At 43.7% G+C, this 16457-nt stretch overlaps 2 protein-coding genes across 2 annotated transcripts in view; one reads left to right on the top strand and one right to left on the bottom strand.

Moving 5' to 3' along the window:
* Positions 1-2458: 2458 nt before the first annotated feature.
* hadhb (hydroxyacyl-CoA dehydrogenase trifunctional multienzyme complex subunit beta) lies at positions 2459-12688 on the bottom strand. The gene is made up of 16 exons (XM_080833227.1): positions 12598-12688; positions 11735-11807; positions 11545-11586; positions 11259-11352; positions 10983-11027; positions 10452-10551; positions 9514-9601; positions 8917-9104; positions 8190-8370; positions 7901-8022; positions 7354-7433; positions 6844-6891; positions 6556-6643; positions 6132-6206; positions 5789-5953; positions 2459-2906 (listed from the first exon to the last, which is right to left on the bottom strand). Exons 2-16 carry the CDS (start codon positions 11799-11801, stop codon positions 2871-2873), a joined length of 1419 nt encoding a protein of 472 aa, XP_080689353.1. The 5' UTR covers positions 11802-11807; positions 12598-12688; the 3' UTR covers positions 2459-2870.
* Positions 12689-12936: 248 nt separating this feature from the next.
* The window catches only part of hadhaa (hydroxyacyl-CoA dehydrogenase trifunctional multienzyme complex subunit alpha a), a 9825-nt gene continuing 6304 nt past the window's right edge, over positions 12937-16457 (top strand). Inside the window, exons 1-6 of the mRNA XM_080833482.1 lie at positions 12937-13054; positions 14370-14414; positions 14538-14608; positions 14843-14976; positions 15832-15970; positions 16115-16234. Of these exons, the coding sequence (XP_080689608.1) occupies positions 12988-13054; positions 14370-14414; positions 14538-14608; positions 14843-14976; positions 15832-15970; positions 16115-16234 (576 nt within the window). The 5' untranslated portion in view covers positions 12937-12987. The remainder of the gene's footprint in view (positions 13055-14369; positions 14415-14537; positions 14609-14842; positions 14977-15831; positions 15971-16114; positions 16235-16457) is intronic.

The raw sequence follows: 16457 nt of genomic DNA, 5'->3' as shown, positions 1-16457 counted from the left end.
GGGTCTTTTAATCTGACACACCAGAACCATCACCAGGGTAGGGTTTTTTAATGTGACATGGGCGTAGCTGCTCAGGGGGAACAGGGTTTCACCTCACAATGAAGAGGATTTGTAAGATGACTATCAGTAGTATTTGGAGAGCTAAGAAGTGGAGTCAGACAACCATCCCTCTAAAGACTTACTTCCAGGTCTCCACACACCTTCCTCTTCCCCAGCTTACACCATATCCCCCCCCCCCCCCCCCCCCCCCACACACACACACACACACACTCACAGACACTCCATTACCTGACAGTGTCTTGCGAGAGAGTAGTGTAGTCTCCATTTTCAAGAAGGTGCAGGCACTCGTGCAAGAACCTGGTGCCCCCAAGCAATAAATGTATGGAGATGAGTGGTGCTATGTGTGTGTGTGTGTGTGTGTGTGTGTGTGTGTGTGTGTGTGTGTGTGTGTGTGTGTGTGTGTGTGTGTGTGTGTGTGAGTGTGAGTGTGAGTGTGTGTGTGTGTGTGTGTGTCTGTGTGTGAGTGTGAGTGTGTGTGTGTGTGTGTATATAGAGAAGCTCCTCCACATCCAACTAGTGCTGCCAAGTGTGTTGCACAAGACCACCACTCGTCTTCCACACACCACAAACATACACTCCATTGGCGAGTGGCTTGCCTGGCAGTGGTTACTAACAATGAGCAGAAGAGTGCGTGCGTGTGTGTGTGTGCCCTCACCTAACACACACACACAGACACCTGACAGGTAGAGCTGGGTCCCTGCCTGCCACTCACACCAGCTACGTGTCGCCTAAGACAGGCAGCCAGCAGTAATTAGGGAGGTCGTTAAGAGTCTAGGCTCAAACTCCTCACTTTGGGCTGCCATGGCGCAAGCCTTCATTAAAACTCATGACTGCACAGCAGACTAATGGGTTGTGACAGTGACTGTCATGAGTGTGCTGCAGTGTTACTCCATATAAATATATATATAAAGCCTAGGTTATTATTACAGGCATAACGAGGCAGTTTTTGGTTTAGTGTTAATGAGCGGCCACGTTTAGGGCGATTGTAGGCTAGTGCAGAAGCTAGTGAGAGCGCTACGGTGTCTGTGACCCCTTGCCATTCCGGCAGTGGCAGTGGCAGAGGAAGCGCAGACGCGCATCACTGTCAGTTGGAGTTAAGAATCATCCTGTCATCAGTCCCCGTTCCCCACACATTTCACAACAGGGAAAGACCCCGGTTAAACTACGAACAAGATGCTTCTGTAAAAAAAAAAAAGTTGTTAAAAGGTATTTAATGAGCATTTAAAAGTCAGAATAAATATGCTCCCCTTTCCATAAGCGCGCTAAGGCGCAGGGGGTGTAGGCTCATGGCGATCAGGCAGGGATCTTTCAGGTGCATGTTTTCTTTTTCTGTCAGGAGAGGCTGCGTTCAACATCAGCGGAGAGGAGCCTTGCAGCGGAACCGCGCGAATAAACTTGGCAAAAAGCGGGGGAGGAACGCATGGAGTCTTATGGTTTCTCTCTTCCATACACCAGGTGCAGGGAAACGACCCACCGCCTGTATGCAAGTAGTGTAGCAGGACGACATTAAAGGGAGTTTACACCCCCCTCTCTCCCTCTCCTTCCGAGATTGACTCCGTTCGGAGTGAAGCAGATTTGTACAGACAGCAGCGGGTGCATTCTCCAGTCAAACACTATAAAAGGCGAACGCGTGATCAAAGCACTCGCGAAGGCGGAGGAGAGATCGCGGCGGCTGGTTGCTCCGTGACGCGAGTTTTTTTTTTGAAGGCTGTTTAAAACAAAACCCTTCCTTGACACACCAGTGCTATTTACATTTTCACTTCATTTTGCCAACCCATGAAAACACCGTTTTTTTCCACGCGCGCATTCCATTCCAGATGACTGAAAAGCCTTTTCAGAAACTTTTGCACAAATAAGCCAACATAAACAGAGGCTGGGGGCGACGTGGCGGGTTTTAAAACCAAAGATAAATTTGTTTAAAAATAATTTAATGAAGCTGGCACGTTTTTAAAGCAGCTGTTAGCGATGTTGGCAGTTCATACTAACTTCTGCCACCATAGGTAATACTAACAAAACACCTAATAGTCAGGGGTGCTGCGTCTTTGGAGGCTGACGGCTGGATAAACACAACAGCTGTGTTTAAAACATTTGTTGATGATAACAGAGATGAGGTGAGTCGGGCAGGGTGTTTTTCTTTTCTCTAAGGCATCCATTTTAGAAATGTATAAAAACAGCGGCAAAAACAGCTTGTTTAAGTGTTTTAAAGCAAATGAAAAATAAATAAATCAGCTAATTTCAAAATTAAATTACACTCACTAAGATAAGCAGATGTGTTTGACACTGTCAAGTGTGTTGGATGTAATCTTACAGTGTCTTCTCATGAAGGTACTAAACACAGCAAAAATAATAATAATATTAATAATAATAACAACAATAAAAGTAGTAACAACAATAATAATAAATGTTAATTACTATTCTTTAATACAGATATTTTAAATCAGATTTTTTTGAACAATTTCATTACAAAAAGAAGAAACAAAGGCATAGCACGATGAGGCGAGTGCATGCAACTTTGTGCACTTGCGGCGACGTTAATCACTGCTACCACAGAGTCCTAATCCAAAAGGAGTTAAGTGCTTAGGCCTGCATGCAGCTGTATGCCCACCCTGAGCGCCCGTTCTCAAACACTTAGATAGTGTTGTTACATACATAATGCCTTCATAAATTACAACCATGTCCTAACCAGCAGTACAGAGAGAGTTCCCTCCTCAAAGGCATTGCGGTGTGTTTATATACAGAATCTCTTCTTGTAACGTGTACACATGTGTGTGTGTGTGTGTGTGGTTGAACTGCTCCATGTCGTCTCCGCTTCACTGGGGGTAGGCTTCGATCACCATGGCATGTCCCTGCAAAACATAAAAGAAGTACAGCTTGCACAGTGTTTGTAGGAGGTGTGTGTGTTTGTGTATATACCTGTGTGTGTGTGTGTGTGTGTGTGTGTGTGTGTGGCATGCAGCAATGGGGCCACCAGTGTTTATTGCCAAATGATGCCACAAGAGGGAAACCTTGTGGCTCTGCCATGACCCCTTTACTGACTTTTCATGTGAGAAAGGCTGGGAATATTACAGATTCAAGTTCAATTTGTCCCCAACTATCAATATGCATTCATGTATGTATGCAGGTCGTCTGGTGGTTTAAACCAGTTAAGTTGTTCTGGACCAGGAGAGAGAGTGATCTTCACTCATGAATGTTAGAATACTTACAAATGTATGTTTTCAGAAAGTGTTAGCATTATTTGTTTGAGTAAATGATCAAGGTAAAAGGTCAGGTAAATTAAGCTTGCAGTCAATTTATAAATGTAATATATGTAACCTAAACATGTCCCCTTATTATGTTGTAAAATGGTTTGGTCTTAAGGGTAGCTGTACCTTACTTCGTCCACACCTTCTTATTTACAAAATCAAGCAGTCAAAATTTAAAATCACAAATTTGGAGTTTATAGGCAAAAAGGAAATAAGAAAAAAATATGACATTATGCAGGCAAGGGACATACTGAGATATCAGAAGTGCAAGGTGGGGACATTGTTGGTATGTTTGCAACCTAGTCAACATGTGGCCCTTATCATGTACAACAGCCTACTACTGCACAGGCTAACGCTAGCTGGTTGAACTTTTTCCAACTGAAAAGGACGCCCTGAGCTAGCCTGGGTGCCATCTGTTTTGCACGCGCTCCACTGATTGCTGCCGTCGCTGAGCAAACGGTCTGGGATCGCTCCATCCGCTTTGGTTTGGAATTTGGATATTCGTTCAGAATATGACCGAGTGCGCTGATTGGTCCCTTCCTTCTCATTAAAATAAACATGGCCGACGCGGAAGCGATTTTGTCTGTTCTCACTAATTTAGACGGAATTTCAGAGCTAAAAACGTGAACAATATGAGGCACTGAAAGCTTTTCTTTCCGGGAAAGACGTTCTTGCCCTGCTACCAACTGGTTTTGGAAACAGTTTAATTTATCAACTTGTGCTTCTCGTGTGCAAGAAACATGCCGGCAGTTGGTTGGCCACATGGTTCAGCTCATTATGTGACATCATAACCAGACCAAACCGGGTTGAGCGATCCCAGACGGTTTGTTCAGTGGAGCGCGTACAAAACGGATGGCACCCAGGCTAGCCCTGAGCTGCAATAAAAAAAGGCTGACATTCGCTCACTTAGCCTACATGTGTCATTGTCAGCGGATTGTGTTTTACACAATGTTAACTTTAGACTTTCAACAACTCCTCAAATCCAAATCCTTGACATTTACTAACTTAAAGTTTGGAAGTGATTATCTTATGAGTTAATAGGGTAAGCTACTAATGTGATATGATTTCATAGTAGGGCTGGGGGTAAATGATTATTTTCTAAACGATTAATCTGGCGATTATTTTATCGATTAGTCAACTAATCTTACGACTAATTGGACGATTAGTCTAACGATCATTTTTCTGTTGCTCGATTAAAACCATAATGTATCTCAAATAAAAACCAAAAAAATCTTAATAATGCACCGTTTTGCACAGCAAAAGTCCAACAATTAATTTCATGTTTATCTAGAGGCACAGTAAAAATGTTTGGTACTCAAATGAGCCCTATCACACTTGGATGTGGTGCTCATTATTAATTTAAATGTTTTCAGTGCTCATAAAAACATTCATTCATGAGCACTGCGCACCACCTTATGTGCAGCCCTGGCCTGGACATTGCTTGGCGCCATTAGTTGACACTGGCGATCTAACGTAGTGAATCATGAAACATACTATAAGCTGGCCAACGTTAGTCTAATGTTATGTGTTTGACTCGTAAATGACCACAGCATGAGTTGGCTCTCTGTGCCGTTTGTTCGTGCTTTGTTGCCGTGTTCTGCAGCCGCAAGTTAACGTTAACTAAACTGACACAGCTGTCTAGCCGCTAGCTAACGTTAACTACTAGCAACCACGCACGAACAAACTGACGGAGCGCTAAGAAGATAGTTAGCTAGCACCACCGAAGTGCGCAGAGCTCAAGCTACACAACCAACTGAACAAACGTTAAATACGAGAGACAAGGGGGGCGTTTCAGAGAGGAGATAGAAACGCAAAACATTGTCTCTCGTGAAGGGGACAATAAGTAACGTTGGTTACATTAATTTAACGTTTGCTCAGTGTGTTGTGCAGCTTTAGCTCTGAAAACTTCTGTGGTGCTAGCTAACTATCTTCTTAGCTCTCCGTGCAGTTTGTTCGTGCTTGGTTGCCGTGTTCTGCAGCCGTAAGTTAACGTTAACAGCTTATATTATGTATCATGATTCACTACGTTAGATCGCCAATGTCAACTAATGGCGCCAAGCAATTCACTGGGTTTCTGCTCTCTCAGTCCTTGCGCAATGTTTGTTTCTGTTTGGGTCAACCACGTGTACGTGGCGAAGCGTCGACGTAAAAACATGGCGTCGACGTAATTTTGAAATCGACGCGTCGACATCATCGACGCATCGCTACAGCACTACATACAAGCCTGTATTTTGATAAGGGCCAAGTTGCCATAATAATAAAGCAGGTGTTTCAGCAGCCCGTTGAAATAATTATATCCCGGGCCCAGGAATCATGCATGGCCCGGCCCTGCATGTATGTGTGTTACACACAGGAGTTATATGCGAATGTCACTAACTGTGTGTGTATGGGTCTTCATTACAGGGTATATTTAGTGTGCGTGTATTTATGAATGTGCGTGTGTGTATTTATGAATGTGCGTGCGTAGGTGTGTGTGTGTGTCGTACCAGTCCACCAGCGGCACATGCTGCCACCAGGCCATACTGGCCCCCCTCCTTCTGCAGCCTGTGGGCAACAGTGGTGACCAGCCTGCAGCCAGTGGCTCCAAACGGGTGGCCCAGAGAGAGAGAGCCCCCCCACAGGTTAAACTTCTCCATTGGGGGGGCGCCCACCTGAAAAGTAAATAAATAAATAAACCCCCACACACACACACACACACACACACACACACACACACACAGTGTCATACCTCACAATGAATAGCAGATACACCAACTTAAAAACATTTTCAGATATTCATAAATCAGAATCAGAATGTCTCCCTCTCCACACACACACACACACACTTACCTTAGACTTCCTTCCCATGTAAGTTTGGGCAAACCAGTCAGAATCCATGGCTTTGAGGTTGGCCATGATCTGGCCCTGCACAGCAAAGAAAAGGGGCGGGGTGTTACAGTAGAATTCACAGAAAACCAGAAACCAGCACAGCCCGCTGAGACTCACACTGTACCACCCACACCCACCCACACCCACACACACACACACACACACACACACACACACACACACACACACACACACTCTTAAACATGCCCATAAATAAAGCAGTGGAAGATGGATTTGTCTGGCTGAGTGTGATCAATAATTGCTGATATGTTAAGACGGATGCTGCCACGCAGGTACACGCACATTTACATAATAGTGTCTAGTTGTCTGTGTGCGCATGTGTGTGTGTGTGTGTGTGTGTGCGTGCGTGCGTGCGTGTGCTTACAGCGAAGGCCTCGTGGAACTCAAACACGTCAATGTCATCCATTGTCAGTCCGGCGCGTTCCAGAGCTTTAGGACTGGAATAGGCGGGCCTGAGGAAATAGGACAAAGCGGTATTAACACGTACCTGTACAAAAAGTGCGTGTGTGTGTGTGTGTGTGTGTGTCAAATGGATAATCTTATGCACACACTCGCAGGGAAAATAAACCACAATGAAACTAAAAATGTTCAACTAAAAAAAATAAATGGCCAGTTATCATGGCACCCGTGTCATTCACCACAGCACACTTACCCCAACAGTAGCTGGTCTTTGGGATCCTGGGACATGTACACAAAGTCTCTGCAAAAATAAACAGGAGTTACAGCAACATGGCCACATGTACAAAGGAAAACATAAGACTAATATGACATTTAACCAACATCATGGTTGTGGATCTGCTGCAGTACAGCATGTAGAGGGTGACAGCTGTGTGCCATCCTGCTGTGCCTGATGCTGTCACTGCTGTAGAGGCTGAGACAGTAGCTCGGAGAGAGAACGTTTACTGACATCTTCATGAAAATGAGGACTAGTGAGAAGCTCTGTGTGGAAGAACCGTGTGTGCATTTGGCCCATCCCACAAGCTTCGGTTCCAGCAGATCCTTTAGCTGCAGCACCATCGTCTGAGGAATAGTGCGGGGTGCCTGTTCTAATGAATAGTATTCTTCTGTAGCGTGTGTGTGTGTGTGTAGAGGACATGTACTTGTTAAACTATTGTGTATTGGTTTAGTGCGTCGTATGTGCATCTATGCAGGCATTGTGTACCTGAGGTAGGCTTTTGGCTTGAATCCCATGGCCAAGGCTTTCTCTTCCGACATGATCAGGACAGCAGAGGCTCCATCGGTCTGACAAACACAAATCAAGGTCAGCTTTGTTTCTATTGTCCATTTACATCGACTAGTTGTTCAGATACAAATAAAGAAATGCAACAGAACAAAATAAACTAATCAAAATGGCAAATATCACAAATAAATGAGGTGAAATAATCATGCATTATGGTTTTACAAGTACAACATTTTTAGCAGTATGTGTGCGTCGTCTGTAATCAGTGGTAAAATCTGAAGGCAGTCATATGTGTATAAGTTTAGTTTGCAGATAAAGTGCTCTGAGATTGACAAACTAAACATTTTTAATTTTCATTTACCAATGTACTATCCCACAAGTTTTATGTTTTTTATGTTATTATTTTTTTTTCTTTTGTTTTTCTGTGTTCTATTGTATGCTCTGTAAATACAATAAAAATCTAAGTGATAAAATAAAAGTGCTCTGAGATTGGCTGGGTGTAGGTAGTTGGTGTAGGTTGGCTGCTCACCAGGAAGGAGGAGTTGGCAGCGGTGACTGTGCCATGGGGTTTGATGAAGGCTGCCTTCAGCTTGCCCAACTGCTCCATGGAACTTGGGCGGATGCCATTGTCCTTGGATACAATGTCCTTACCTAATCAGAGACAAGAGGTGTTGGTGCTTGACTATAAATGTAAAAAGCCATACCGATAAGAATACAACTACACCACTCAGAAAGATGGGTTAGATACAGTGAGAGAACCAAGAAGGACAAGGGTTGAAAAGGTGAGTGGCAAAAACTGAGCTTGTCATTTGTGTTACCGGGCACTTTGAAGCTGATGACGTCGCTGAGAAGCCCGGCGTCCTGGGCCTTCTTGGCGAGGGTGTGTGAGCGCAGGGCGAACTCATCCTGCTCCAACCGTGTGACACCAAATGCAGCCGCCAACCGGTCCGCAGAGTGACCCATGGTCTCAGCCGTGGAGAACTCAGCTACTGCAGGCAGCTGTGGAGCAAACCATAGAAACTTAGTGACTCAAACAAGAGAATCATGGGAGATGTAGTTTCTGAGCAGTCCAATGTGAATTATGCTGCTTCTGATGTGGTCCATGGAGAAAAGTGAAATACTACAACAACGTTGTCTTCACAAGGGAACTATGAAAGCCTCGTGTTTTGTATTAAAGGAAAAAGTTCCTCCTCAACTTTCCACTCAAGAGACTCCAAATGGATTTAATTTGCATTGGTTTCTCCATATTTAAATAAAACACATCTGTGTGAATTTCCATAGTATAGTTTGGGTAGTTTCTTCTACGAGTGCATGCTGGGAGCTCTACGGTATAATCCATCAAGAGAAACGGAACCAGAATATTCAAATCCAAAAAGACTGAGAGCAGCAGTAAGCCTAAACTTAAACTTAATGTGCCACAAGCTTAACATACTACCAATTCAATCCAACAGTTTTTTTCTCCCCATTTGCCATTCGGTGTTAACTCTGTGTCTCTGCAGAAAGTAGGGGTATTAGTAAAGAGGTGCATGCTGGTAGTTGTAGTACCTCAGGGTTGAGGTGACCCATCCGGATGGAGCCGAGCAGCGCTAGCCTCGCGCCAAGTGTCTTGGCCTTGTTGAGGGACAGCATGATCTTCCTCATCTTACGGCTGTGGCGGATGGGAACGTCGGACATGAACTCTACACCGCCAGCCACTATTGAATCACACTGGCCCGCTGCGATTAGCCCCACACCTGCAGAACGCAATACAACAACCACAAAAGAATACCTGCATCAGTCACTGAGTGACATTGAATCACACGAAACATACCATCATTGTGGCAGGACCTTGTAGTGGTCATTGTGAGTAAAGACAGAAGCATAATGCCCCATCATACCAACACATCACTTGACACATAAACTTGATTTTACATGTAGGCCATTTTCATTGGACTGAATTATAAAACTGCACAAATGTACAATTGAAGCAGATTTATAAGTGAATATGTTGTGGTTGGCCGAGTGCAAAGTTGATGCACCTGTTTTTTTTTTGGCACCTGTTTGTTTATAAATGAAGTAAATTGCAGGTAATAAGCAAGTGTCTTAGTCTTTGTACCATGGTGGTGGTGGTGGTGGTGGGGGGGGGGGGGGTGTTAGCCATACCTGTGGTCATGGCCTGGTTAGATGATATGCAAGCCTGGGTGACTGTGTGGGAAGGGATTTTGTCTGAAAAACCTGCACCAAGCGCAGCCTGAAGGAACAAAAGGATACATAAACAACACAAACACTCAACACACACACATATTATGATTCATATATACTGTGTCATAATATATATTGTATGTGAGTCATATACTGACTCAGCAAACCTAACATAGGGTGACAGGGCCACATGTCTGCGCATGCCATTTCAGACAGAGAATACCGTAGCAATGCATTAATTCTGTGCATCTATAAAAAGAGTTGCACAATGCCTTACAGAGCAGTCCACAGTAAGAGAACAGGAGAGTTAGGATACTGACAGGCAGCTGTCTGCAGCAAAGTGGGGTACAAAATCTGAATACAGGGACATACCTGACTTTACCAATGCAAGTGTAGCGCTTAGTAAACAGTTGACAGGGCAGGACACATACAATCCTACTGCTAATACACAAGTGTAAATATTTTGGGTGAAAAGGTAATACCCAGAGGGATAACAGCTATGCTGTGACCTTGTGGCAATGGAAAAAACAGGTCTGTCCAGACGAGGGGCTAGGCTAAGAATAGAAGAGCCAATCTGAGCCAACTGGAGATGAGGGGCAAAGCATTCGTCACACAGCATACCAGCAAGGGCTAGATTATACCACATGGCCAAGACCACCAGAATCCAAACACTGATCTCCTCTTTGTCTCATTGAACCACAAACATGGGCTTTATTCTAGGCGTATGGGAAACTGGCAGCTAAAATGATCGTAGCGAGGTCAACGGGAGACAGTTTGCCCAAAGGCAGACGAAAAATAAGCCTTAACCTTGCTTGGCAAAATAAGAGACTTAATTCGCAATAATGCATAAATGAAGGTCAACACCGTGACAACAGTGGTGCCCTGGGAAAGAGACGCACCTCTCTGGCCACGTTGCTGGTCTTGACCTCCTGGATGACAGTGCCATAGATGATGTAGTCCACATAGTCTTTAGGGATGCCGGTCTTGGTCAAGAGACCCCTGGAGGAGGAAGGTAGCTAGTGAGACTAAACCTCCTTAGTAGGACCCAAAGGGAACAATTTATAGACACAGAGTTATACTTGGACAAAGCTACTTTCAGAAAGTACCTTTTCCGCTTTCATAACTGAGACAAGTCATCAGTGACACCACAGGTCTTAGCACTTGCATGCTTATGGATTTTTACATACTCTACATGTTACACAGATGTATGTATGTATCTTAGCTAAATGTAGCCATGCAGACTTAAATGTTTCTATTTGATAGTGTGGTATGACACCATTTCAACTGGCTTGAAATGAAATGTAAACAAGAACCTGTGATCTCAAATGATGTGTGAAGGGCCTCCAACATGCTCTAGCGCTTTCGCCACCCCAGCTGGAATGAACTACTTTGGCTAATTGTTGTGAGGATCACCGAAAACAATCACTTACTGTAAGGCTCCTCTGGCAAGGTCATGAGGCATAAGATCAGCATACCTGAAAAGAGGATACAAGTAAATCAACAAACTGAATATGGCATAACAAGTACAGCATAAGATAGCCATAAAACAACAGTTTTAACTGCAACAATATCAACCATCATAGATGATTTGTGTTTGACTGTATGGGGTTCTGGCTGGCATTTGCAAACTTAGTGCTCTGAGCATGACAATTTCCATAGCATGTGCGTGGGATTATATGTATGAGGATGTCACCCTCCACACTTACGCGGTGCCAGACAGCAGGAAGGGTGTTCTCACTCCTTCCACCAACACGATGTTCTTCACGCCAGGTTTCGCAAGGGTCTTCTTGCTCTTAGTTACTATGAATATAGAGGGGGGGACAGAGTAGAGGTCAAAGAAGTGTACCCATGTATGCTTCTAATTTAGCTAAACAAGAAGGCACCTTCCTATAATAACAAACTTTGTAATGCATGTAAACTGCATCTGAGAACTGATGGTGATTACCGAGTGATGTCTAAACATTAAGATTGAACTTTCTCATGTGTTCTTACCTGTTGCATGCATTTGAGATGATGTACTGAGAGAACGAGTCGCTATAAGGGGTAAGAAGCAGGGAACAGGAACATGGAAGATAACAACAAAGTGAAAATAAGTATTAATGGCCACACCAAAAAAAATATGTTTAGCATAACTAGATGGGTCCATGGGCAATAGGCCCATGTGAAGTGTGTAGGCACTTACCGAACTGCACGGCCCAGGTACTGTTAACCGGGCAGTTCCGGACAGAGTTCATCAGCATGGATGTCATTTTGACCTTAGAAAGACAAGATTGTGTAATTAACTCATAACTACACAACTCATACAACATACAGTAGCCTACATTGAAAATCATACAATTGTGGCAATTGTACAGTTGTGAGGGTTGTAATGATGCCTTTCGATAACCAAAGCTACATTAGAAGTCGGTAAAAATATGTGGGAGAAGATTTGCCAGATGTAACGATCTGAAACGTTATCCTCTTGATAAAAACAACCCAGCCGTAATTAGTCTTGCTATGAAGTTGTATCATGCCACCAGAATATAACAGTCTCAATATCAAAATTCACTTTAATTTAGACATTTTTGAATCTTTGAAATCAGTCCCCCCAAAAGTGACACAGGACTGTGGATGCTACAGTCTGTCTGACAGTGTGACGACCCCGCCCACAAGTCCCAGTGACCCTTCACCTAGATCCATCCGATCTCAGGGTTGAATAGGGCACAATGAAGCAGATCACAAGTCATAGACAACAGAATTAAACACATGCCAAGTCACGATCTTAAACACAACAATAGGAATTCAACTGCCCAAAAAGACCCAAATTCCCATATAAAGGTGACGCAGAACTAGCATCAACCAGCTAGCTAGCTGGCTAGTTAAGTAAGTTATCGGTAGCACAAACATGCTCGCTAGCTCAACAGCACCCAGCAGTAGGTGCTAACAAGTCAGTGCAAGTCATTGTACAAAGACGTTTTCAAAACGTATGATCGTAAGGAGAACTACCAACGAAGTTGAAAGCAATAACGTTGCAATAACTTACATTAATCCACAAATTATACTCACCTTTCTAGTTTGTCAAGTGATAAGCTCTTTCCCACTGCCTAGTTTTCTCTCTGCCCGTTCAGTTTCTGACTACAAAAATACTTCTCTTCAGAAGTCCCTAGCTACATGACGTATGATGCCCTTATCGAATGCCTTTATGTATCAATCATATTTTGTGCTTACGGACTCAAAAAAATATCAGACGTATAAACTACTAAATAAATACAGTTGTATTTTTTTCAAACTCGTGTATTGCCCTCTGTGAATTCTAATTTTCATATAAACGTTGTCAGAATGGCAAAGGCGGCTTCTTGGCTACCTCTAGCAACACTAGGGGTCCTCATTCCGGTTGGTTCGCTAGCACTTCGGCTGTCTCAGCGCTAGCTTGTGTCATCGGATTTCTCAGCTGAGATGGCAGGCGTACGAGCAGTGGGCATTCTCACCAGGTTTTCGGCCAGCAAATATTCCTGTTTTTCAGGTATGGCCGTACTGATCTGCTTGTGGTCCTCAGTGATCTGGTCTTAATCTTTGTTTGCAAATTTGTGGTTAAAAAGTCTTCGTGAACTTGAACCTGGTCGTGCTAACAAAATAGCGGCAACGTCAGCTAGCAGTCGCTAGCTTGCTATGCTAGCATAACTTGGTGAACTTTCACCCACTTCCTTGAGGTCCATAATAGAAATATTGTGTACCCCAATGCATTATTTAATAAGCGATTGTTGTATGAAGTAGCTTATATTTTCTTATTTAGTGGCGATAGAATGCTATATTTATTTCTGCAGTGTTACTTATACTGTCACTCAAATTAAATTAACGTTAACCACGTTTGGTTCAGCCTATGAACTGGGAAGTCAAATGTGTTTATCCTCCACTAGCGTACAACATTCAATCAAGGACCAAACGTTATCATTTCATTATTTAACCTGCAAAACTGTATCCCGATAGTGACGCTACCGTATTAATGATGGTCTCAAAAGTTCACGTAGCCCTATGTTATATGTCAATAACTTGGTGGTCCAATGTGACGTTGCAGCGAAATGTTGTGACCTCCAAAGAGGTCATTGGTTAATTCTAGAATTGATGTCAAGAGGAGGATGCGTACTGTCTGTCAGATTATGATCAGCAGCGTTGATGTTCTTACATTTATATTGTTTTATCCATTATGTTCTTCCACACTTGAATTAATGTATTTTACTTTCCTTTGGGTTCAATGTTAAAGTGAGCATTGTCTCTTAAATTATGCAATGCATATGCATGTTCTTCCCTAGCATGAGATTTAAACTGTCTAGGTGGGTACAGAGTTTTTGTGTATACACACATGCCGTGAGTTTTTGAAGGTAGAGTTCACTTACATGTAAGAGCACCCATCACAAAGAATAGAACACACACACTGTGTGTTTTTATATGGTCATGCATCCCTGCCTGGCAATGTGTCTCAGTGTCACTTGATTTTGAGTCTAGGGCAAAGGTCAAGCCTGACCTGTCTCCATCTGGGGCAAGGTTCGCTAGTGTAATTCCAGGTCTGTCCTAAAGGGGGTGATCAATGGGAGAGCTGTTTTGCCAGCCCAAGCATCCTACCTTTTATATGTGAAATGAATGAATGAATGAATGATTGAGGGGTGGTAGGGGCAACATGGTAGGTGCAACATGGCACATTTTGCCTTTTGTCTCTGCTTAAACATGTGGGTCTCCCATTTAGGCTTTCCGCCGTACTGCCTGAATCAGTCATCCCTTCCTACATTTTTATTATGATTGTGCGGTACCTCAACCGTGTTGTTTTGCTTGGTGCTCTTCAGGTCATGGAGGCGGCAGAGGCCTGTCGTCATCAGCAGCTATGCTGGGTAAGCACCTGGGCTTGCATCAGTTTCACTTCCTCCTGTTTCTCCGGTGCATACATTGTATGATGTAATGATTTTTCTCTCTTACTCTGTGTCTCCATCCCTTCCTCTCCCTCTCTCCACCAGCCCGCACCCATGTCAGCTATGAGGTTAAAGGTGATGTGGCTGTCGTCAGGATGAATGACCCAAGCTCAAAGGTCAGCCTGAAATGCTGCATCACCATCATAATACATCATAATACATGTCCACATTTTGACAAGCTTTAAACGCATTTCTGTTTGTATACAGCGTGTGTGTGTGTGTGTGTGTGGGTGTGCGTGTGCGTGTGCGTGTGTGATATCGTGCATACATTAGAAAATGTGTGTTTGTGTATGTGTATATGTTTTTCCCTGTTTCTGGTCCTAATGGTGTGTGTTTATGTGTGTGTGCAGGTAAACACCTTGTCCAAACAGATGCAGGCTGAGATGACGGAGGTGATGGGGGAGATCTGGGGGAACTCAGCGGTGAAGAGTGCCGTGCTCATCTCCTCCAAACCCGGCTGCTTCATCGCCGGGGCCGACATCAAGTAAGACACGCCCACCCTCCGCTGCCTCGAACACACCCACAAAACAAAAGCCTTCCATTTTGTTTAGCTGATCTATTGTAAGCCTATGATCTTCATCTGGAACTGTGTCTCCCCCTGGTAGTTAGTGGTCAGTCAGTCAGGCCAAGGATACGAACCCATTCAATGTCTTCCTCTCTGGCCCCAATCGAACTCCTACGAATGCCATGTGATTGCGTGGACAGAACTTCAACATTACTTTGCTTCATTCACAATATCCTTGGCCTGCTGAATTCTCAGTCATAGTCTCACAATGTTCTAGAGGCCATACAAGCAATTGGAATCCATTTCCCTTAGTAATTTTTTCCCCCTTTCATGAGTGTTTCCTGTACACAGTGCGCCATGTTAAAATGCCTATAATATGTTCTAAGCTCTAAAGATAGATAGATAGATGGATACTTTATTTATCCCGAGGGAAATTAAGGTCATCCAGTAGCTTACACTTAACTTAACTCACAAAAATACATACATGAATCACAATAAACACAATACACACAATACACATAGGGAGAACATGTACACAGGGATTGGGGTGTTTACAGGTACAGGATATATCTGGCACTATATAACAGTGTGCATTACTTGTAACAGTGTTGAAAGTAGTGCAAGAGTGTTCATGTGCATGTGTGGATAGTGCAAAGAGTCCTGTGCTTGTGTGTGTGAGGATAGTAAATTAGAGCATTAGAAGCATAGGCCGTGAGTGACCCATGTGAGCGATGATAAAATCACTGTGCAATCAGACTTCTGTACTTAATTAACAGTAGTACAGGACACCTTCAGTAATAGTAACTGATTGAAAAAGTCTGTTTCCCCCCTCAGCATGATCTCGGCATGTAACAGTGCTGAGGAGGTGACCACACTCTCTCAGGAGGGCCAGAAGATGTTTGACAGGATCGAGAAGTCACCCATCCCCGTTGTGGCAGCTATCAATGGTTCATGTCTGGGTGGTGGCTTGGAGGTAAGAGTGTGTGCGTGTGTAAATGTGTATATATGTTTGATTTTATGCATAAAATTATTCAAATATTCTAAATCTAGCGATCTGTGATATGTTGGTTTATTGGTTAATTTATTGTTTGGTTGTGGTGTTTTTGCTGCCGGTTAGTTTGCGCTTGCCTGCCAGTACCGTGTGGCCACCAAGAGCAAGAAGACCATCCTGGGCACTCCTGAGGTGATGCTGGGTCTGCTGCCCGGAGCCGGAGGCACCCAGAGGCTCCCCAAGATGGTGGGTCACGTACTGATGAGTTGATCTGAAATAATGAAGCGTTTGCGGGCTTGTTTCTGGCTCAAACAGTAACTCAGATGCCAGTTCTGTCTTTAAGAGAAATGTCATAATCGGTGCTATAAAGAGGAGTGTCGGAACAGAAGTGTGACGTGGTTGTGTTTATATAAATATGTGTGTGTGTGTGTGTGTGTGTGTGTGTGTGTGTGTGTGTGTGTGTGTGTGT

This window comes from Sprattus sprattus (genome assembly GCF_963457725.1).
Source record: "Sprattus sprattus genome assembly, chromosome: 2".
Lineage (NCBI taxonomy): Eukaryota > Metazoa > Chordata > Actinopteri > Clupeiformes > Clupeidae > Sprattus > Sprattus sprattus.
The sequence above is the reverse complement of the archived record's forward strand: the minus strand, read 5'-3'. Positions and strand labels throughout refer to the sequence as shown.